The sequence below is a fragment of the Theropithecus gelada genome, chromosome 11, assembly GCF_003255815.1.
Source record: "Theropithecus gelada isolate Dixy chromosome 11, Tgel_1.0, whole genome shotgun sequence".
NCBI classification, from domain to species: Eukaryota; Metazoa; Chordata; class Mammalia; order Primates; family Cercopithecidae; genus Theropithecus; species Theropithecus gelada.
This window is the reverse complement of record NC_037679.1, coordinates 83,038,975-83,063,044: the sequence shown is the minus strand read 5'-3', so window position 1 is coordinate 83,063,044 and position 24,070 is coordinate 83,038,975. Positions and strand designations below refer to the sequence as shown.

Sequence of the window (24,070 nt, the reverse complement as noted above, 5' to 3'; positions counted from 1 at the left end):
AGGTTCAAGTGATCCTCCCACCTCAGCCTCCCAAGAAGTTGGGACTAAAGGCATGCCACCACGCCCAGCTAATTTGTTTTTTTTAGTAGAGATGAGGTCTCCCTGTTTTCTTTTTGAATTAAAAAAAGACTCTGTTTTCTCCAGCCTGTTTTTAACTGAAGTCCTACCTTCTCAATGGCAACCTCCTTGATTGCTGCTGTGACAATCTCATTGAGAACATCCGTGTGTTTGTGCAGTTCCATAGCAAACATATTTTCTAGGGTGAACGTTTCGGTCATTTCAAAAAAGACAGACGTTTTCTCCATAAGTTCTTTCCAATGCCTGAAAGCACATCAGCATTCAAATCTTTATGCTTACTGAGTTTAGTGAGGAGTTTGATTATTCCCATTTAAATCACAGGACAAATCTCACTTTGTAAACTTCTTATAATGAAATTCTGAAACATGAGGACATCACTGGAAATATATTCCCAAAGTTCTCCAAAATCCCAGTGGCCTCCAGAGTTAAACCTGAAAACAATGTATCGCAAAATACTATATACACTAGTCTTGACAGCCATCTCATAAAATATACAACTTTTAATTATTGGGAACTGCTTCCGTCATAGTCTCTCGACCAATGACCTCAATCTCTGTTGAATCACTCAGTCTTTTTGGAGCCTCATGTAAATTATGAGTGCTCGTGCATTTGATAAATATTTCAGTGCTGACTCCATGCCAGGCAGTGGACTGGGGTACAGAGTTACCAAGGGCAACGCCCCTAGCTTCAGGGAACCTGCCATTTACTTGGGGAGACATACAACAAACAATAAACAAATACATAAATTAAATAATGACATAGGATTTTGAGTACTATGAGAAAACCACAGTGTGCCAGAGGAGGGACAAAGGGGCCCATTCAGATGGGACAATCGGGGCAGACTCCTGTGCACACAGACACAACGGAGGCAGCTCTGCTCTTCACCTGACTGGCCTACCTTTAAGGTTTACATCTGGCCTGTGAATTTGCCCATGTTTTGGTTCTGTGTATATGGAATGGGTGTGAGTAAGGGAGCTAAGCATGATGCTAGACAGCAAAACGCCATGGACCCAGCACGTGAGCAGCAAGTGTCGAATCACTGAGTGTTGTTGTAAACACACACACACACACACACACACACACACGGCCATGGAAATGGTCAGAAAGGAGGCCCTACTGGTTCATCAGTCTCTGAACCCCCTGGCCTAGCACAGCACTGACAGGAAGGAGCGTGTCAGAACTGAAACTGAGGGGTAAGTGTCATCAGTGCCTGCTCTGTGGCTTATGGTCACTTGCTTTTTATTTTTTTTTTCCCCTTTGCCCATGAAGCTGAAGTCCTCACCACTGAATGCTGAAACTTAACCTTCACCAGCTACTATGGATAACATTCACAGGTCACTATGGCGATGATCACTTTGGTTGTTTTTCAGGAAATTGAGCCAACTCCTCTGTCCAGTTCCAACTGGTTGAGACCACTGACCTTTCAACTGGGCCTGTGCAAGTGTCCCAGAGGTGGCCTTTTGATGTTGGAAGGCCAAAAACTCCACCCTCAGGCCACACTGACACCCCCATTTTCTGTGCCTATGTCCTGTGAAAGCTGTGAACCCCAACTACACTTGTTCAGAATGAACCTGTTACTTCCTTTTTCCCACCATCAACCACCTTCCCCCTCGACTTCAACCACCCCACTCCCCTAACCCCTAAACATCCCTAAGCCTTATCTTCAGGGAGGCAGATGTGAGGGCTGCTCGCCTGCCTCCTTGCTTGGCGGCCTTGCGAATAAATCTTTCTATTTTGCAAAACCCATGTCACAGCGATTGATGGACTACATGTGGGCAGAGCGGACCTGGGGCCAGCCTGTGACATAACCCTGGTGGTGGGTTAGAGGGTCCACACTCAACACGACATAGCCCTGAGTCACTGGGAGAGAGTGATTCCCTCTCCAGTTCCCACCCAGTCCTTTCAATTATAGTAAATTACATCGAAGGGAAAGTCTCCTCTTTGTGCTTCTGTGTGACAGAGCAGGAGCACCCTCATCTTGGACAAACACTGTCACTTTAAGGTCCAGCTCCCGTTTCTAGCCCATGCATTTCAAGGAAATCATTTCTTTTCTAACTACAGGCTGCCAGAAAGAGCAGACAGGAATACACAGACAAAACAGCTTGGGCACAGAGGGAGGAGAGAAGGAAGTCTCTTGGGTAACTGCCAAACTTCACCCTCATACAATGGGCCCCAGTAAAACAGTGGACCTTAATAAGCACATTCCTTTCCCTTCAGGTGCACTAAGATAGGGGAGCTAAAAGCAGACTCGGCGGGTATGCCTGCAGCTGCAGAAAAATGCATGGGAATAGATACACAACTCTCCCTCCCAGATAAGCACAACAAAGAGACAAAAAAGCAGTCCAAAGCTCTGAAAAACTCTCCTACCCTAAATCCTTAAAAACTCTTAGTCTGTAAGAGAGTGTGGCTCTGACCTAACTTGGCCAGAATCCCCTCTCAGGTTTGTTTTCTCTAAAATAAACCTGTTTTGACTGGCGAGCCACCTTTCGTGTTTCTTTCCTCTTTCTTTAATTCTTACACTGTGTCCTCAGCCCCTCCCCAGGGTCATTCACTTTCCTTAGAGCGAAGGCCTCTGGCTCAGAGACAGGCAACTGTTTTGAGCTAGTTTTATATATATATAATTATATATATAATTACTTTCTATTTCTGGCAAGAGTTTTTGGTTTTCTCTTTACAGTGGTGGTGTAAGTTTCTTTTTAGAATAACATTCATTTCCATAAAAAAGAAACTGATAGGAAGAAAAATATAAAGCCATGATAGCATAGATGATACTCAGATCTGACAAAAATGATGAGACAGGACCAAAGTTTGAGAAACACTGGGTTATGGGATCATAAAACTGGGAACGTTAGCTAGAAAATGCCTACTTCTACCTAGTTTTACAGATGAGGAAACTGAAGTCTGCAAAGGTAAAGGTGAGGGTGAGTGCTCCAGGGAAGCCAGCAGACAGTGAAAAGAGGGCTGAGACCCCAAGTCACTGGGGCCTGAGGGCTGCCTGCTCCTTGTTGAGAGGGAGAGACAGGTGTAACACGTGTTGAAGACAAGCCAGCACTTATGAGAGACTTTCTCAATGTGAACTCAAGGATGGGAAGGGAACCAAAGAAGGGATGACTTTCTCACTAAGGAAAATGAAGTCATTTGATGTCACGGCATGACAAGATGACCACACTCTGGAAAACATGACAGAGGAATAGAGAAACACATGAGCAGGAGCATAACTCACAAATTAGGACTGTAACTCCTACTAATTCATGTCTGTGTGGCGCCATCACCAAATAAACACAGACCCATGCGTAGGAGCCTTCTCTGTCCCACCCACAGGGCTGGCTATCCCATCAGTATGGCGGCCACAAGCCACATGTGGCTATGGAGCACTCGAAATGGGGCAAGCCCAGGTTGAAATAGGCTATAGGTGTAAAATACACATTGTGCTTTGACATATTTTTTAAGAAGAATGTAAAATATCTCATGAATAAATGCTTCATGTTGATTACATGTTGAAATAATGTTTGGGATATATTGAGTTAATTGAAATATACTATTAAAATTAATTTCACCTGTTTTTACTCTTTTACTGTAGCAGCTAAAAAACTGTAAATTACATATGTGAGTCCCTTTCCATGTCTGCTGGATGGGGCTGATAGAGGCCACTTACTATATTTTTTTAAATCTTCAAGAAAAGCAACTGCAAATGCCACTTTGCACCTGCTGGGATGTTTCTTTTTTAAAAGAATCCTGTGGTTGACAGTTTTATAGACACTTTACATAGAAACAATATTATAGAACTGTGTCATGCCTATGTATAGCCCTGCGGCATTGTTGAAATCTGTGCTTCATCAACAGACCTGAGCAAAGATAATGTACTGAGGGAAACAATTTTAACTAAAAGTTCCTCCCACACTTTCACATCCGTGGACAGAGGACAAAACAAACCTGTCTCTTAGTGCCTCATGTTTCAAGTCAAGAAGTAAAGGAATTGAGTCTTTGAATGCCTTCATTTTCGCTTCCAAGTAGTAGGCCACTGATAAGCCACGGACTGACCGAGGTAGCTTTCTGAGAGCCCTGAGAAAACCTTCAATTCCTTCCTGGAGAATCTGCACATTCAGATTGATCCAAAGGGTCTGAGACCATTCTTCTTTTGCAACCTGGAAACATGCAAGAAACAACTCCATCAACAAAGACCCCTTTGGAAATGCAACAAGGAGAGCAAGTTCTTGACTCTGTCACGTTCAGACATTTTAAAGTATTACCCATCTATCTACAACTACCTGAAATTCACAAACAAGGGGTTGACTACAAGGATCTAAAACAACAAGAAAAGGATTCCACTTTTTGTAAGCTTTTGCAAAAATAATGCTGCATCTGAGGATGTGCAGGATCCAGAAATATGTTTCCCTTTTTTTTTTTTTTGAGACGGAGTCTCACTCTGTAACCCAGGCTGGAGGGAAGTGGCGCGATCTCAGCTCACTGCAAGCTCCGCCTTCCGGGTTCACGCCATTCTCCTGCCTCAGCCTCCTGAGTAGCTGGGACTATAGGCGCCTGCCACCACGCCCGGCTAATTTTTTTTTTTTTTTTAAGTAGAGATGGGGTTTCCCCTTGTTAGCCAGGATGGTCTCGATCTCCTGACCTCATGATCCGCCCACCTTGGCCTCCCAAAGTGCTGAGATTACAGGCATGAGTCACTGTGCCTGGCCTACATCTTCCTTTTCTAAAGACAAAAGTGAGAGGTATAAAGTACGTAACAGGTGTTTTTTAAATCAGGGAGTTGCTTGGGTCTTAAAGGATGTCCTTCATTCAGGTGCTGTCATAACTTGCTTCTTTTTCCTGATAAAAGCAGCTAAGGTTACAAAATATTTACACTTTAGATCACTAATCCAAGAATCTGTCTACAAACCATCAGGCTGAGGCTAAGAAGCGAGAATAAAACATGTTCCTACTTGATGATTGTAAAGAGAAGATTTTCTGTGTTATATTTTCCTGAGATTTAATGTAAAAATTACTTTTTTATTTTTTTGAGACAAGGTCTTGCTGCCACCCAGGCTGTAGTGCAATGGTGTGATCACAGTTCACTGCAGCCTCAACCTCCTGGCCTCAAGTGATCCTCCCATCTCAGCCTCCTGAGTAGCTGAGACTACAGACATGCACCACCAGGCATGGATATTTTTTATTTTATTTTGCAGAGATAGGGGGTCTTGTTAGGTTGTCTAGGCTGGCCTCAAACTCCTGGGCTCAAGCAATCCTCCTGTCTTAGCCTCCCAAAGTGCTGGGATTACAGGCATGAACCACCACACCTGGCCTATTTTTCTAATAGCTTTATTGAGGATTAACTGGTATATAATAAGCTGCCCATAACTAAAGGTACAATCTGCAAAGTTTTGACAGATGTGTATGCCTGTGAAAGCACCACCACAATCAAGATAGTGAACTCATTCGTCAACCTCAAAAGCTGCCCCATTTTCCTGTGTCATCACCCCTCCCATCCCTCTCCTCCTGTCCCTACCCCTAGTTAACCATGGATCTGCGTTCTGCCACCATAAATTCGTTTGCATTTTCCAGGGTTTTATACAAATGGAATCATACAATATGCACTCCTCTGTATCTGGCTTCTTTCGCTCAGCAGGATGATTCTGAGAGTCGCCCATGTTGTTGCGTGGATGCGCTGATAACTGGTTCAGTCCTCTACCTTGCTGAGTAGTAGTATTCCGCGGTGTGGATGAGCCACAGCTTATTTATCCATTCACTTCATGGGCATTTGGGTTGTTTCTAGTATTGGGCTATTACCAACAACGCTGTTTATGAATGTTCATGCAGAAGTCTCTGCAAGGACCATGCTTTCTCTCCCCTCAGGTAAACACCTTGGATTCGCTCCATTTAGGCTTCCATGGCCACACTCCATTGCTCCTTTCTTGTTGCAGTCACCAGTGGCCTCCATGATATGCAACGCTGTGGTCGATCCGCTATCCTCTTCTCACCTAGTCTATCAGCAGCATCTGGTGCAGTTGGCCAGTCCTACCTCCTGGAAACACGTTTCCAAGATGTCACATTCACCTGTTTGTTCTCCTACCACCTGGGCCACTCCTCCTCCTCCTCGTCTTTCCTTTTTTAGGGACATCTTCTCACGGCATTTCATGTTGGAGAGACCCAGGCTCAGCCCTCGCTCCTCTCTCCACCCACCCCACTCCCAAGTATAGTGGGCTGAATAGCGTCCCCTGAAAATGCACATCCACCCAGAACCTCAGAATGAAGCCTTACTTGGAAAGAGGGTCTTTGCAGATGTAGTTAGGGTGAGGTCATACTGGATTAGAGTGGGCCCTAAATCTAATGACCAGAGTCCGTATAAGAAGAGAAAACAGACACAGAGGCACAGAGGGAAGACAGCCATGTAACAAGGGAGGCAGAGACAGGAGCGATGCAGCCGCAAGCCACGGAACACCAAGGACAGTCAAAAGCCACCAGGAGCTGGAAGAGGCAGGAAGGAGCCTCTCCTGGAGCCCCCCGAGTGAGCATGGCTCTGCAGGTACCTTGATTTTGCACCCCTGGCCTCCAGAACTGTGAGGAGATACATTTCTGTTGTTTTCAGCCTCCTGGTCTGTATTCGTAATCATTTGTTCTGGCAGCCCCAGGAAACGAAGGCACCAGGTAAGCCCATCTGAAATGGTGGCTCAATACCGTCTGCACCTGGACACTCCCAATTCACACCTCCAGCTCTCCTCTGCGCTCCAGACAAATACATCCAAGTGCTTCCTCAGCGTCACCACAGGAATGTCCAGCAGACATCACCTTGCCCTGAATTCCTGACGTTCACCACCATCCCCAGACCTTCTCTTCCTGGAGTCTTCCCTTAAGAGTTGACTCCACCCTTCCGGCTCCTCAGGCAAAAACCTTGGAGTCTTCCCTGTTCTTTTGTTCTCACATCCCACGTCCACACCTCCAGGAGGTCCCACTGACTCTACCTGCAAACCAGATCCAGAATCCACCCATGCCTCCCAAGCTGCACCACTGTCACCCCAGGATCCCCTGGGGTTATGACGACAGTCCCCTGCCCGGCCTCCCAGGAGCTACCCAGTGTGTCACTGAGAATCTTCTCAACACACAACCTTGAAAAGCAATTGCTAGGAAAAAATAAATTTCAAGGAAAGTGGAAGTCACTCCAGGTGATGAAATGTCCCTTAACATCCACAGACCAGAGTAGCGTGGGGGGACCAAGCCATGTCTCAATACTGGATTTTTAAAAATGCTTATTTTGCTACAGAAAAAAAAACAAAAACAAAAACAAAAAAAAAAAAAACAGAAAGAATGAATAAGACCTAGTATTTGATAGCATGGCGGGGTGACTATAGTCAATAAGAACTGTGTATCTTTAAATCACTACAGGAGCATAATTGGATTGTTTGTAACACAAAGGATAAAAGCTTGAGGGAATGGACACCCCATTCTCGGTGACATGATTATTACATATTGCAGGCCCGTGTCAACACATCTCATGCATCCCATATAGACACCTACTACGAACCCAGAAAAATTAAAAATTAAAACACCACTTATTTTGACATATGTGTGGTTGTTCTCAGTTGTCATGAAACCTTTCCTTTTAAAAGCTGAGGGTATGTTTTTCACTTTATGAATTTTTTGCCTAGTGCAGGCACCAGGTCTCATCACTTTCCACCCCATCTCTGGAATCTTCTCTCCCGTCTATTCCCTCCTTAATTGTCCTAAAATGCAAGCTGCCATCCCTTCTGCCAGCACTGGGGGAGTGACCTCCTGAAGGAGCCCCTGCCTGCAATCCCCCCGCTGAGGGCCCAGAGTCCCTTCTGACGGCTCCATCTCCACCTCCACCGCCGCTCCGCACATCCCAACCCCATTTTCCGGCGCATCCATGGTTGGTAAAGCCATCAGTCTGGAGGAAAGGTTATGGACACATGACACAACTTCAAATCTCCCGTCTCTGCTCCTGCCCAACCCTCTGCCTGGAAAGCCTTGTTCTGCACCAGGCAAAAGGCTGTTCTGGTTCAGAGTCTCATCACAGGCCACCTCTTCAGCAGCACTCCCTGGGCCAGTGAGCCACTCTCCTTCCTCCTCTGCAATCTCAGGACTCTGTCCACCTCATTTCCAGCACACATCCTGGCGGCGTGGTTATTTGTTCATATATCGGTGCGAAGGTGAATCTTGTGTGTCAAGCGGACGCTGGTGTGTCTGTGAGAGATACTGAGTGAGATGAGCATTTGCATCGGGGGACTGAGTAAAGTAGGTGGCCCTCCCCAACATGGATGGCCTCACCCAATCCACTGCAGGTCTGAACAGAACAAAAGGCTGAGGAAGGCTGTGCCTGACTGTCTTCAAGCTGGGACGTCAGTGTTCTCCTGCATTCGGACTTGGACGCGGACTAGAACCTACACCATCAGCTCTCCTGGGTCTCTAGCTTGCCAACTGCAGATCGCGGGACTTCTCAGCCTCCATAATCATGGGAGCCAATTCCTCATCATAAATCTCATACATATAGGTATAGATTAGATAGAGATATGTAGATATGCATTAGATATAGATTAGAAAGATATATAGATTAGATACAGATAGATATAGATTAGATAATGTAATACAGATATAGATGAGATATAGATATAGGTATAGATACCAATTAGATAGAGACAGATACAGACATAAACACATAGATCTCCTATTGATTCTGTTTCTCAAGAACCCAGACTAACATAGTCAGTCTCCCTTAGGGGCTCAAGAAGGGCAGGAACGGGCAGACATGACTCCTTTTCTGGACCCCACACTCCAACCAGCACAGCACTGAGCTATAAAGAACTAAGTCAATAGATAAATGAATGAGTAGCATGAATTTGCATGGGAAACATATACCAATGAGAGGCACCCAAATGACATGACATTTGCAACTTTTATTTTTATTTTTATTTTTATTTTATTTTGTTTTTTTTTTGAGAGAGTCTCACTCTGTCACCTAGGCTGGTGTGCAGTGGCATGATCTCAGCTCACTGCAACCTCCGCCTCCCGGATTCAAGCGATTCTTGTGCCTTAGCCTCCCAAGTAACTGGGATCACAGGCATGTGCCACCATATCTGGCTAATTTTTGTATTTCTTAGTAGAAATGGAGTTTTGCCATGTTGGCCAGGCTGGTCTCGAACTCCTGGCCTCAAGTGATCCACCCGCCTTGCCTCCCAAAGTGCTAGTGGCTCACAGGTATGAGCCACTGTGCCCGGAACTTTTTTTGTACTTTTTAGTAGAAACGGGGTTTTGCCTTGTTGCCCAGGCTAGTCTCAAACTCCTGGCCTCAAGTAATCTGCCCATCTCAGCCTCCCAAAGTGCTGGGATTACAAGCATGAGCCACCATGCCTGGCTGACATTTGCAACTTTCAATCTCCGCTTGCAACTAAACAGTTTACCCCACACCTTAACCAAGCCCTTGACCTCCAAAGACAGTTTTCTTTCCTATGATGATATAAATATATAAAAAATAAAATTTGTCATTTTTACCATTTTAAAATATATAATTCCAGGCTGGGTGCAATGGCTCACGTCTGTAATCCCAGCACTTTAGGAGGCCAAGGCAGGAGGATCGCTTGAGATCAGGAGTTCCAGACCAGCCTGGGTAACAGCGAGACCTTGCCTCTACTAAAAATAAAAAAAGAATAGCCAGGCATGGTTGTGCACCTCTGTAGTCCCGACTGCTTTGCAGGCTGAAGCAGGAGGATCACTTTAGCCCAGGAGTTTGAGGCTGCAGTGAGCTATTATCACACCACTGCACCCCAGCTTGGGTGGTAGAACGAGACTTTGCCTCAAAAATAAAAATAAAATGTACGATTCCATGGCATCAAGTACTTTCACAATGTCAGGCAGCCACCGCCACTATCTATTTCCAAAAGTTTTTTTGTTTGTTTGTTTTTTTGAGATGGAGTTTTGCTCTTGTCGCCCAGGCTGAAGTGCCGTGCGCAATCTTGGCTTACTGCAACCTCCACCTCCCAGGTTCAAGTGATTCTCCTGCCTCAGCTTCCTGAGCAGCTGGGAATACAGGCACCTGCCACTGTACCTGGCTAACTTTTGTATTTTTAGTAGAGACGGGGTTTCACCACATTGGCCAGACTGTCCTCGAACTCCTGACCTCAGGTGATCCACCCGCCTTGGCCTCCCAAAGTGCTGGGATTACAGGTGTGAGCCACTGCAACTGGCCTATTTCCAGAACTTTTTCAACATCCCAAATGGAAACCCTGTACCCATAAGCAATCACTCCCCATCCCCCCTCCCACGGCCAAAATGAGCGTTTCCACAAAGTCGAACCCAAGCTCATAATTATGGTGGCATCAAAGTCTGCGGGGCCTAAGTAATTCCTACATCCCCTTCGGTGAGCTTGAGTCCTTTGCTTTTGGGGAGATGCTCACCTTTAGTCCTTCGTAGAGCTCGTAAATCATCCTCAGCCCACTCATTTCCTTCTGCACTTTCAGCAGCTCTGGGTACATGGTAATAGGAAGATCGAAAAGTTTCTCAGCGTTAGCCAGTTCCTGACGGCTCTTTTCATGTCTTGCCAGCTCTCTTTCAAAAACACCTAAAAGCTCTATTCCTAGTAAATAAATACACCAATAAATGAATAAATACAATTTTAAGGTATATAAAATTGAATAAGAAATCATGCATAATGTACCTCAATTATAATTTCATCCTCATAAACCACATGGGAAGACAAATTTAGAATCATGGCACCATTCTAACTAAAACCAAAAGACCAATGACATCTCCAGTCTCCTCCAGTTAGAAAATTGTGTCTAATTCTCACAACCAGGTCATTCAGAAATGAGACTATTTTGAGGGAATCTGAGCTGGTCTACGTTGTGGTCAACATCACCATCCTTTGCTGCCCCCTTGAGAATGTCATCATCCTACTAATAACTCCCCTACCACTCTGATTTCCCAATTCTATGCTTCTCCCCCAATTCCAATGACGACCACCACTCTACATCACTACATCCCTGCTCACAATCATCTAGCCAAATGCCACATTTCCCAGATGCCTTTTTTGAGCATCCTTAAACAAACGTCACCCGTTTCTTTGGAAGCCATAGCAGTCTTTGGTTTGTCTCACAGTATTTTTTGTCTCTTGGTATTTACCAAATTCTCTTTAGAATAAGAATTTTAGGATTGGGTTCAGTGGCTCAGGCCTGTAATCCCAGCACTTTGGGAGGCTGAGGCAGGAGGATCACTTGAGGTCAGGAGTTCAAGACCAGCCTGGCTAACATGGTGAAACTCCGTCTCTACTAAAAATACAAAAATTAGCCAGGCATGGTGGCACACACCTGTAGTCTCAGCTACTCAGGAGGCTGAGGCAGGCAAATCACTTAAACCCAGGAGGTGGAGGTTGCAGTGAGCTGAGATTGCGCCACTGCACTCCAGCCTGGGTGACAGAGCGAGACTCTGTCTCAAAAAAGGAAAAAAAAAAAAAAAAAAACAGAATTTTAGTGTTTCTATTTTGTCACCATTTAGCCTATGTGATGTGAAGGGCAGAGAACAAGCATCTGAATCCAAAGAATACATGTAACAGGAGTTAGACAGGCAGCTGTATGGATAAGATACTGCATTTGTAGAGGCAGCTGCTAGTGTTTAAGATTTCTGAGCTGTGGCAGAAACCTCTGTGTCCCCTGCAGGAGCGGATGCTGCTCCTTGGCACTTCTCTCAACGCCTTCAGGTAGCAGGCACTCAACAATCAATGAGTTGTACTAGTCCAGCTTTTTTTTTTTTTTTTTTTTTTTTGTATGTGACCACTAAAATGAGCCAAGAAAAAAGTATTTGAGGAAGAAATAAATATTTAAATCACGGCACAACAATCACTTGCCATAAAATTCTTAAACAAAACATACTCAAACATTTGATACTCAGATCGCTCAGTAAGACCCACAGGAACATTCTTACCTTTATCAAGATCATCACCAACAGAACCAGGGCCTTCACTGTAAAAACGCTTTGCAAAATCCTCTATCTGAACTCTGTAGTTCATTATTTCGCCTCGAGTAATCTGAGAAAAACGAGGTTACATTAATTTAGCCCAAATACATGTTTCAATATCTTTACTCAGGAAGTGAAATTGGAAAGGCACCTCTGTGAAAGTTCTCTTTATGTCCCCAAGAGCATGCTCCACATTCACCGAATCATTAAACAGATTGGACCACGTGCTCTCAATCTTATCAGCCAGTTCTTTCTCTGCATCAGGAGGCTAATTAGGAGAAACAAAAAACAGAATAAACAATAAATGATCAGCAACTGGGAACTGAAATTGATCGTCATAGTTAACCTCCCAGGGACTTCTGCTCCTGGCAACAGGAGGCTAGGTGATTCAAACCGACTCAAAAACTGATGGAAATATGAAGGCCAGACATGGTGGCTCATGCCTGTAATCCCAGTACTTTGGGGGGCTGAGGCAGGAGGATCCCTCGAGCTCAGGAGTTTGAGACCAGCCTGGGCAACATAGTGAGACCGTATCTTTGTAAATATAAAAAGAAAAAGAAATATTAAAAAGAAATATTAGGCTGGGCACAGTGGCTCACGCCTATAATCCCAGCACTTTTGGAGGCCGAGGTGGGTGGATCACCTTGGGTCAGGAGTTTGAGACCAGCCTGGACAACATGGTGAAATCCCTTGTCTACTAAAAATATAAAAATTAGACAGGCATGGTGTCAGGAGCCTGTAGTTCCAGCTACTCAGGAGGCTGAGGTGGGAGAATCGCTTGAACCTGAGAGGCGGAGGTTACAGTGAGCCGAGATCACACCACTGCACTCCAACCTAGGTGACAGAGCAAGACTCTGTCTCAAAAAAAATAAATAAATATAAATATTAAAGTCAAATTTTATAATTAAAATAAAATCAGTATAAAATCATTTTTTAAAATAAAGAGCTAGAGGCCGGGTGCGGTCGCTCACGCCTGTAATCCCAGCACTTTGGGAAGCTGAGGCAGGCAGATCACCTGAGGTCGGGAGTTCAAGACCAGCCTGACCAACATGGAGAGACCCCATCTCTACTAAAAATACAAAATTAGCCAGGGTGGTGGCGCATGCCTGTAATCCCAGCTACTCAGGAGGCTGAGGCAAGAGATTCGCTTGAACCCAGGAGGCAGAGGTTGTGGTGAGCCAAGATTGTGCCATTATACTCCAGCCTGGGCAACAAGAGGGAAACTCTGTCTCAAAAAAAAATTGCTGAAAACCAAAGACTGAAAAAAAATCTTAAAAGCAGACCAAAAAAAAAAAAAAAAAACTAGTTAGACTAGACTACCTTGAAAGGGAGCAACAAAAAGACTAACAGTCAACTCCTCCATCAAAACAATAGAGGCCAGAGGATGATGGAATAATATCCACACATAAAAAGGATAAAAAGAAAAAAAAAACCAAAGCTGGTGTTTCCAAAAGATCAATAAACTAAGTGTTTGTAAGGATATGGAGCAACTGAAACCTTATTCATGCTGGTGTGGATGTAAAGGGGTACTATCACTTTGGAAAACTAGCAGAATCTAGTAAAGCTGAACATGTGGATTCCTATAACGCAGCAACCTCATGTCTAGGCCTATACTCAATAGAAATGCAGGCGTAAGTCCCATAAGGGTGCCCTCACTTCAGATGCCAGTTGCAAGTATTGGGTGCCTAGGGTACACAGACTTCTGTTCAACCTGCCTACAAAATCACGGGTTCCCACACACACATCTCCTTCACATTTGACCATGTGCTGAAATGGCTCACAGAACTCAGGACACTTTACTTACCATCACTGATCTATTATAAAAGACACAACTCAGCAACAGCCAAATGAAAGAGATGCATAAGCTAAGGTATGGGGCTGGGGGGTGCACAGAGCCTCCATGCCTTCTCTGAGCACACCACTCTCCCAGCACCTTGGTGTGGTCAACAACCTGGAAGCTCTCCAAATCCCATAATTTAGGGATGTTCATGGAGATTTCATTATATAGGCATGACTGATTAGATCACTAGCCTTTGTTGATCTCCAATCTCCAGCCCCTCTTCCCTCCCCAAGGGTGGCGAGGATGGGCGTCTGAAAGCTCCAAACCTCTAAATAATTTATGCCTTGATCTTTCTGGCAACCATCCCCCACGCTGAAGCTGTCTAGGGCTCCCAGCCACCAGTCATTTCACTTGCGTACAAAAGATACTTTTATCACTCCAGAGTTCAAGGATTTGAGAAGCTGTGTGCCAGGAACCAGAGACAAAGAACAATGTTGTAACAAAAGATCTGTTCCTGTGACCCCTGTCACTCAGGAAATTACAAGTGTTTTGGAAGCTTTGTGTCAGGAACCAGGGACAATGACCAAAGACAGTCACTGGTTTTTTGTCAAAGATTAAAGAGCAACAAAATGATGTTTTGGGACAAAAATGGATTGCATATATGACAGTATTCCCATAAGATCATAATACTGTATTTTTACTGCACCTTTACTATGTTTAGATATGTTTAGATACACAAATGCTTACTATTACATTACATTGCTTATAGTATTCAGCACAGTACATGCTGTACAGGATTGCAGCCTAGGAGAAATAGGTTCTACCATATGGCCTAGGTGTGTAGTAGCTATATCATCTAGATTTGTATAAGTACATTCCATGATGTTTGCACAATTATGGAATTGCCCATTGACACATTCTCAGAACATATCCCCATTGTGTTAAATATACACAACTGTATATTTCTCTTATTGTATTAGAGTTAATCTAATAAACCACACGGCAATTACCACATTTAATGATACAGTGCCAAAAGCTTTTCCTCTGAGACTAAGAACAAGACATGGGTTTCCCCTACCTCCCCTTTCATCCAGCCTTGTACAGGAATTCCTAGCTAGAGTCATAAGGTGAGAAAAAGAAACAAAATATTTAAAAATTAAGAAGAAATGAAACTGTCAATATTCACAGTTTATATAATGGTGTGCCTAGAAAATCCAAAATAATCTGTGGATAAATAAATGATTAAAATTAATAATTACTGATCATAAAAAAGTAGAATGCAAATATGAATTGTCTTTCTATATAACAATAAAAAATAAAATAATTAAAATAAAAATTAAAGATACCAATTACAAGAGCATCTAAAAATATCAAGTACCTAGCAATAAATCCGGTAAAAAATAGGTAAGGTCTCTATGGGGAAAATTATAAATCTTTACAGGGAGACATTAAAGACCTAAATAAAGACAGAGAGAACATGTTCATGGATAGGAAAACGCAATACGACAGGATGTCCATTTGCCTCAGATTAATCTACAGGATCAATGCAATCACAATCAAAATCTCAATTGTCGCTGTTTTGTTGTTTTTGTTGTTGTTGGAATTTGACATTCTGATTCATTTTTTGAGTGTGACTCATTACACACTTAGTGTAAAATCCTTTCTTGCAGCAATTCTTCTATTATTTCTGTGATGTAAGCCGGTAAAGCAAAGTCTGACAAAATCTACCTGGTTGAGGGAGAAATACAAACTAGAGAAGAGAAACAAATTGCTATGAATAAATCAGGATGTGTATGAAGTTTGTCTTTCAGCATTTCTGTTGCTCGACTGCTTCAAACACCAGGCCCCTTGCAGCCTAGTGGTTAGGATGTGGCGCTCTCAAACGCCCTTGCTGAGCAGTAGACCTGGGCCAAAAACTTGAGATTCTTTCATCATCAGAAAAACGTACAGTATATAAAATTTCCATATAATTTCAGGGGGAACCCAGAAATCCTAAAACTCATCCCTGACTTTGAAAGATCCTGAGAACCCAAATTTAACAACCCTAAACAAAGCAAGACTGATTGAATTATCTTCTACTGATCTTAAATCTTTCACTCTCTTCTTATTTTTGCAATAGCTCTTTATCTTTTAAAGGAAATTAACACAAAAAAAAGAAGAAAGGAAGAGGGAGAATGGAAACGGTATAGTTACAGATCAATCCGTTGGAGCCATACAGATTGAAAAATACTCTATATTTTCATTATTCTAAATAACTGTGGCATTGCTTTACATTTACAATGTATTACTTAAAGTCACTTACTTGAAAATGAATCAATGGCAGTATACTTGAGAAGCATTTCTGAAAAAGGTCATTAGTGGTCAATCCAATTGTTAAATGCATAAGAAAATACAAGTTGACTTACAAAGAGGTTATACATTGCCATGGTACGGTATCGCTCCTGGACGTCCCTGTATCTTAATTCCATGACTAGAGATTTACTTCTAATTTCTGCAATTGTTGCAAGGACAAACTTGAGATCTTCAAGGGTATTGGGGATCTTCCTAAGGCTTTTGGCCAGGTGCTATAACAGAAAGTACAAAGAACACTAAGCAAACACAGAAAAAACAGTAATGACGCAAAAGAAGACCCAACTCACACGAAAAGTAGTTCAATTACACACAGCGATTGAGTACCTCCATCTCTTCATGGAGACTATAGAGCTCCTCTTTTGCTGACTCATTGAGAAGTTTTCCAAGCGAAATCACCCAGGACTTGGCATTTTCCTGCACTGTGTTTGCCAGATGCCCGAGCTGAAGTCTGATGCAATGCTCATCCTTAATTAGAGGGTGGCGCATAACCTCATAGGCTATCTTGGAATAGAACTGCAATTTTTCATCATATGCTACACAAGGAGGTTTCTTGGAGGCAAATTTCTCCATCACAATAGCTTTGTCCAATTTCCAGAGAGGTCGATACCGCTTCCATTTTTGTAGATACTTCATAAGATTGATCAGAATCCTGTGGACATTTTGGGGGATCATAACAGCTTGTTCAATTATCTGAGGGTTCAGAGAGATATCGTTGTAAAAGTTTATTATAACAACTTCTTCTTCCTCCCCCTTCTGAGGGGGGCATTCTATGCAGCTGCCATTCATCCAACGAACAAAATGCTGGCAAAGTAAGAATTAGGAGAAAAGATAGTATTTTAGTATCTATTTTGCCTCCAACCTATATATTAGTATTCAGCAATAAGTCTTGCTAGTAATGGAAAATCACTTTAAAAATTACCATAATCCTTTGTTCCTTTCATCAAGAGATGGAGCCTATTTCCCTTCCGGAGCGAGCCTTGTGGCTTAACTTGACCAATGGAAAGGGGTGGACATGGTGTTATGCAAGTTCAAACCAAGGATTCTAGAAAGCCCTGTGGCTTCTGCTCTCATTCTCTCAGAACCTTGCAACCACCAGCTCGAGCTAGCCTACTACATTACGTAAGGCCATATACAGGAGAATCCCAGCCGCTGGCCATCAGAGCTGTGCTTGAGGTCATCAACTGCTAGATACATGAGTGAGTCCAGCCAAGACCAGAAGAACTGCTCAGCAGAACCCAGCCCACAGAACCCAGAGTTAAATGATTATTGCTTTAAGCCAGTAAGTTTTGAAGTGGTTTGTTATAAAATAAAAGCCAACTACACTATGGATGAATTTTAAAAACCTTTATTTCCATATATACAGAGGAAAAAACACATATTCAGGCAAATTGACTGCTTAGTGTCCCAGAACAAATCTGTTAATTTGATATCTCCCTGTTGTAGAGTTAAGGCTCTGCTTTTTGTTTGTTTGTTTTGTTGTTGTTGTTGTTTGAGGCGGAGTTTCGCTCTGTCGCCCAGGCTGGAGTGCAGTGGCACAATCTCAGCTCACTGCAAGCTCTGCCTCCTGGGTTCACGCCATTCTCCTGCCTCAGCCTCCCAAGTAGCTGGGACTACAGGTGCCCGCCACCACGCCTGGCTAATTTTTCGTATTTTTAGTAGAGATGGGGTTTTACCGTGTTAGCCAGGATGGTCTCAATCTCCTGACCTCATGATCCGCCCACCTCAGCCTCCCAAAGTATTGGGATTACAGGCGTGAGCCACTGCGCCTGGCCAAGGCTCTGTTTTAATCAAGTGTGAGTTCTAACAGCAAACCATGGATATGTTACACATTACTTCTCTGAACAGTAGGCTCACCATCTGTAAAATGTGAATAACAGCTACTATAGGTTGGTGCAAAAGTAGTTGCAGTTTTGCCAATACTTTTAATGGTAAAAACCACAGCTATTTTTGCACCAACCTAATACTTCTATTTCCAATATTACTAATAATAGTAATACAAACACTAGGTGGGGCGTGGTGACTCACACCTGTAATCCCAGCACTTTGGCAGGCAGAGGCAGGTGGATCACGATGTCAAGAGATCAAAACTATCCTGGCCAAAATAGTGAAACCCTGTCTCTACTAAAAATACAAAAATTAGGCCAGGGTCAGTGGCTCACGCCTGTAATCCCAGCACTTTGGGAGGCTGAGGCAGACAGATCATGAGGTCAGGAGATCGAGACCAAACTGGCTAACATGGTGAAACCCCGTCTCTACTAAAAAAAATACAAAAAGTTAGCTGGGCATGGTGGCGGGCGCCTATGGTCCCAGCTACTGGGGAGGTTGAGGCAGGAGAATGGCATGAACCCAGGAGGCAGAGCTTGCAGTGAGCAGAGATTGCGCCACTGCACTCCAGCCTGGGTGACAGAGCGAGACTCTGTCTCAAAAAATAAAATAAAAATACAAAAATTAGCTGGGCGTGGTGGCATATGCCCGTAGTCCCAGCTACTCGGGAGGCTGAGGCAGAAGAATCACTCAAACCCGGGAGGTGGAGGCTGCAGTGAGCCGAGATCACACCACTGCACTTCAGCCTGGCAAAAGAGCAAGAATTCATCTCAAAAAAAAAAAAAAAAAAGGTAATACTAACACTAATCGCTAACATTTATTCAGAGCTACTGATTGCCAAACAGTGCACTAAGCTGTACACACATGTTATATAATTTAATCCTCCCGACAGCACTAGAAGGTGAATAGTATTATCATTTTCCACTTAGTAGATGAGGTAAAATTCAGAATCTAGTTAAAACTTCGGCTCATTATTTTCTGCCATGAAATAGGAATCCTGAAGATGAAAGAGTTCAACCATATTAAGTGGCCTAGTCATGCATGTTCATTTGCCGAGATCTTTTTAATGAAATACATTTCTAACGTTATCTAAGAGAATAAGTAAAAATTCTTCTCATTTAAAAGAAACTTATGAAACTAAAATAATACAGGCTTCACTACAAGCCTCAAATCCATCTATTAGTAAGGAGGAAAGTTAAGTTGGCATGAAATATTGTGATTAATATTCATAATGTTTTACAAGCCAACTTTCCTATTTATGTACCCCTTAAAAATTGCTGTTTCCCTTACAAAGGAAACATACATAGCACCTATAAGATATAGCACCTATAAGAGAATTTATGTAACAGAGGCTTAATAAATAACTGTCTTAGCATGGATTATAAAACATGTACTGTTTATTCATCAGTTTTTTTTTCTTTTTTGAGACAGAGTCTCGCTCTCTCCCCCAGGCTGGAGTGCAGTGGTGCGATCTCAGCTCACTGCAAGCTCCAACTCCTGGGTTCACACCATTCTCCTGCCTCAGCCTCCCAAGCAGCTGGGACCACATGCGCCTGCCACTACATCCGGCTAATTTTTCTTTTTTTTTAAGTAGAGATGGGGTTTCACCATGTTAGCCAGGATGGTCTCGATTTCCTGACCTCATGATCCGCCCGCCTAGGCCACCCAAGTGCTGGGATTACAGGCATGAGTCACCGTGCCCGGCCTTATTCATCAACTTTTAAGTACAGTGAAATGAAATTCCCTATTCTGATTTCTTTTTTTTTTTTTTTTTGAGACAGAGACTCGCTCTGTCGCCCAGGCTGGAGTGCAGTGGCCGGATCTCAGCTCACTGCAAGCTCCGCCTCCCGGGTTTACGCCATTCTCCTGCCTCAGCCTCCCGAGTAGCTGGGACTACAGGCGCCCGCCACCTCTCCCGGCTAGTTTTTTTATTTTTTAGTAGAGACGGGGTTTCACCGTGTTAGCCAGGATGGTCTCGATCTCCTGACCTCGTGATCCGCCCGTCTCGGCCTCCCAAAGTGCTGGGATTACAGGCTTGAGCCACCGCGCCCAGCCCCCTATTCTGATTTCTATACTTACTTTTATGCCCCTAAAAATGCCTGAAACATGTCTGACTTGCTGCAGAAGCCAAGTGAAGAGGAAGATGCCAGCGTGCTGCGGGAGTCATGCCCATACCTACAAGGACGGCTCTGTTTTCCAGTTTGGGGTAAGACATAAACTTTGGGTTATCTGCCAGCAGATGTTCATTCAAAAAACATTTACTGAGAACCAACTGTGTGCCAGGTGTTCTTGGTGCTGGGGATTCTAAAGGGAACAAAACACTCAAGGTCGGTATGCCCATGGATCCCTTTACATTCTAGTGGCCTGATAGGATCAATAGATACAAAAGCAAGGGAAAAAATAAGAAAAAGTCAGAGAGTGGTACGTGGTAGGAAGAAGATGGGATGGGGCCGATGGGAGAGAGAGGACAAGAAGGTCAAGGGAGCAGAATGTTCCAGGTGAGGGAACAGCTACGGAAATCCTTGCAAGAGGAACCCACGGTACCTGCTGGGGGTAAAATCAGGCAGCCAGTCAAGCTGCAGTGTGAGGAAGCATGATCCTTGTAGGACTGAGATCAGAAAGGCAGCCAGGGGCTAGAGCATGGGGGCCTCATAGACCACACAAAGATATCTGGATTATGTTCTAAGTGTAATTAAGTCATGGGGTGGGTGGGGCAGTTTACATCAGGGATGACACGAAATGATTTGTTGTTGTTGTTGTTGTTGTTGTTGTTGTTTTTAGAGACAGGGTCTTGCTCTGTTGCCCAGGCTGGAGTGCAGTGGTGCAACCATACCTCACTGTACCCTTGAACTCCTGGGCTCAAGCAATCCTCCACCTCAGTCTTCCAAGTAGCTAGGAACACAGGTGTGCACCACCACGCCTAGCTAATTTATTTTAGTTTTGGTAGAGATGGGGGTCTCACCTTGTTGTACAGGCTGGTCTGGAACTCCTGGGCTTAAGCAATCTTCCCACCTCAGCCTCCCAAAGTGCTAGGATAACACGCGTGAGCCACTGCACCTGGCCTGATTTGTATTTGTTTAAGGTAATTCTGACCACCTGTGGTGGAGAATGGATTGTTGGAAAGTCACCGAGACAGTCCACGAGAGCGGTGATGGCCACTTGGGATAGGAAGGTACTGGGGGGACAGGAGAGAAGAGGACAGATGGGAGGTATGTTTGGACGACTTGCCGATGGGCTGGGCAGGGCTGGGTGAGAGAAAAAGAAACAAGGACGAGTTTCTGGCTCAAGCAATTGGGTTGATGTTGGTGCCATTTTCTGAAGTGGGGAAAACTGGGGGATGACCAAGTCACAAGGCAGGAAGCCAAGAATTCCACCTTGGGCTGCGGGCAGTGGCTCATGCCTGTAGTCCCAGCACTGTGGGAGGCGGAGGCATCCTGAGACGCCATCTGAGCAAGGACGCAGGCACCTCCACTCTTACCTTGGTGATCTCCACACAATTCCGGACACAATGGAAGCACATCTTGTCGATCTCATTTGTGTTGGGATGAAGGATGATCTCAGGCGCCGTCAGAATGGTTTCAGTTTGGAACAGAGGGACATTTCCAAGGATCAAAGAATTAAAAGACTGCAAATTCCTAAGAGGGGTTGATGAGAAAGACTCAGTAACCCACTAGAGTGAAATACGCCAAGCAATGGACAGAAATGACAAGGGCCACAAAAATCACAGGTACAGGCAATGGCATACTGCGAAGCTGTCCTGGACAGGCTGGAGTGAGTCTTATTTAAAATATTCTTTTTTTACCCTAAATTTATACAAATAGTTCATTTCTACTTTTGGAAAACTGAGTTAACTTTTGGTTGGAAAATAGTTAAATAATAATGACTTCCAAAAGCTGCTCAACTCTGGTAAGGAAAAAGGAGTACTCACATCCCCACCCAGACTGCCCCACCAGCTCCATCCTTTCCAAGACCAAAGCAGATGTGACACCCAGGGATGAAACTTCATCAGCCTCCAGCCTAGTCTCCCTGTTTCCCCTCCCCCTGCCCACCTCCATCCAGTAATTCATATGGCAGCCAGAGACACTATTTTAAAATATTTAGCAGGGCACAGCAGCTCACACCTGTAATCCCAGTACTTTGGGAGGCTGAGGTGGGAGGATCACTTGAGCCCAGGAGTTTGAGACCAGCCTGGGCAACATAGCAAGACACTGTCTCTAAAATTAAAATAAATTAACTGGGCATAGTGGCACACGCTTGTGGTCCCAGCTACTTTGGAGGCTGAGGTGGGAGGACTGCTTCAGATGGGGAGGTCGAGGCTGCAGTGAGCCGTGAACATGCCACTGCACTCCAGCCTTGGCGACAGAGTGAGACCCTGTCTCAAAAAACAAAACAAAACAAAAACATCTAACTCCTCCCTCTCCCTCCTCCCTTCTCTCTCTCCCTCTCCCTCTCCCTCCACCTCCCTCCTTCGCCTTCTCCCTCCCTCCTTCTCCTTTTCCCTCCCCTTTTCTTTCTCTCCCCTCTCTCTCCACTTCTCTCCTTCCCTCGTCCTGTTTCTCTCTCCCTCTCCAGGCTTCTCCCTTCCTCTCTCCCTCTCCCCCCATCCCTATCTCTGTCTGTCTCTCTCTCTCCCTCTCTTTCCACCTCTCTCTCTCTCTCTCCCTCTTCCTGTTTCTCTCTTCCTCCCTCTCCTCCTCTCTCTCCAGTTGAAAACAGTCCAGCAGCCTCCCATGGCTGTCCGGATAAAATGCAAGCTCCCTGCCATGGCTTCTTCCCAGGCTGCCTGTGACCTGATCCACCCCTGCCAGCCTCTCCAGCATTATCCCCTCCTTCAATCTCATCCTTCCTTCTTTCTGTTTATTGCACTGACCAAAGGCCCACCTGTGGGTCTTCACAGCAGTTTTTAGCTTCCCCCAGAAAGCTCTTCCCACTGTCAGCTCACTCCTCATCTTCAGGTCTCTACTAAAATGTGGCATTTCCATGGCCTTTCTTGACCACCCAATTACAGCAGCATCTCCATTCTCTCCCCAGAACACCATACTGCTTTATTTCTTTTACAGAACTCATCTCTTTTACGTCTGTTTCCCTGTGTCCTGCCTTTTCTATGAGGTTAGAGAAACTGCAAGGATACAGGGGCCTTGTCTGTGACCAGAGTCTAATCCAACAGTCAGCTCAGGGCAGGCTTTACTAAACCTTGGATGGATGGATGGATGGATGGATGGATGGATGGATGGATGGATGTGTGGATGAATGTGTGGATGGATGAGTGAATGAATAGATGGATGGATGGATGGACAGATGGACGAATGTGTGAATGAATGTGTGGATGGATGAGTGAATGAATAGATGGATGGATTGATGGATGATGGATGGATGGATGTGTGCATGAATGTGTGGATGGATGAGTGAATGAATAGATGGATGGATGGATGGATGGATGGATGGATGGATGGATGGACGGATGTGTGGATGAATGTGTGGATGGATGAGTGAATGAATAGATGGATGGATGAACAGATGAATGAATGAGTTAATAAATGGATCAAAAGAAAACATAGCAAGTTCGTAAGGGAAACATTATAGGAGGTAGCTCCATGTAAGGGACTGCTTTAGGAATCTAAGTTAAAAGCAGTAACAGAGAATAAATGAAATACGTAGAAAACAGAGTTATTTAAAGGATCAACTTAAGAGAAGTTTGCCAAACTGGGCCCAGAAAAGAAGACCAAAAGTTTTTGTTTTATTTTTCAGTGTATTATCCCAAAAGAGATTTTTAGCAGCTCACAAAGATACTTTAACTGCAGTAAGAGATCCTAAAATCAAAGTGGGGTAAAATAAGAAAGGAAGAAGACACTAATCAGACACCATTTCAGGAAATGATACTGGAGTCAGACTGCCCAGGTTCAAATCCCAGCCCTTTCTCTTACTGGCTGTGTGGTCCCAGGCAAGTCACTTAACCTGCCAAGATTCTGTATCCTCCTCTGTAAAACAGGGATGAGGATTGGAAAGAGTCCAGCACAGAACATGGTGCAAGGTGAGCTTTCCTACGTGTTCGGATGAGACTAAAAATACAAATCATAATCA

The 24,070-nt window shown here is 44.2% G+C and overlaps 1 protein-coding gene across 1 annotated transcript in view; it reads right to left on the bottom strand.

Moving 5' to 3' along the window:
• Positions 1-24,070, bottom strand: part of DNAH10 (dynein axonemal heavy chain 10) — a 176,653-nt gene that overhangs the window by 106,239 nt on the left and 46,344 nt on the right. Inside the window, exons 18-25 of the mRNA XM_025401943.1 lie at positions 21,468-21,624; positions 16,490-16,966; positions 16,219-16,377; positions 12,185-12,301; positions 12,001-12,103; positions 10,479-10,657; positions 4,012-4,223; positions 168-321 (exon numbers count right to left, since the gene is read on the bottom strand). Of these exons, the coding sequence (XP_025257728.1) occupies positions 168-321; positions 4,012-4,223; positions 10,479-10,657; positions 12,001-12,103; positions 12,185-12,301; positions 16,219-16,377; positions 16,490-16,966; positions 21,468-21,624 (1,558 nt within the window). The remainder of the gene's footprint in view (positions 1-167; positions 322-4,011; positions 4,224-10,478; positions 10,658-12,000; positions 12,104-12,184; positions 12,302-16,218; positions 16,378-16,489; positions 16,967-21,467; positions 21,625-24,070) is intronic.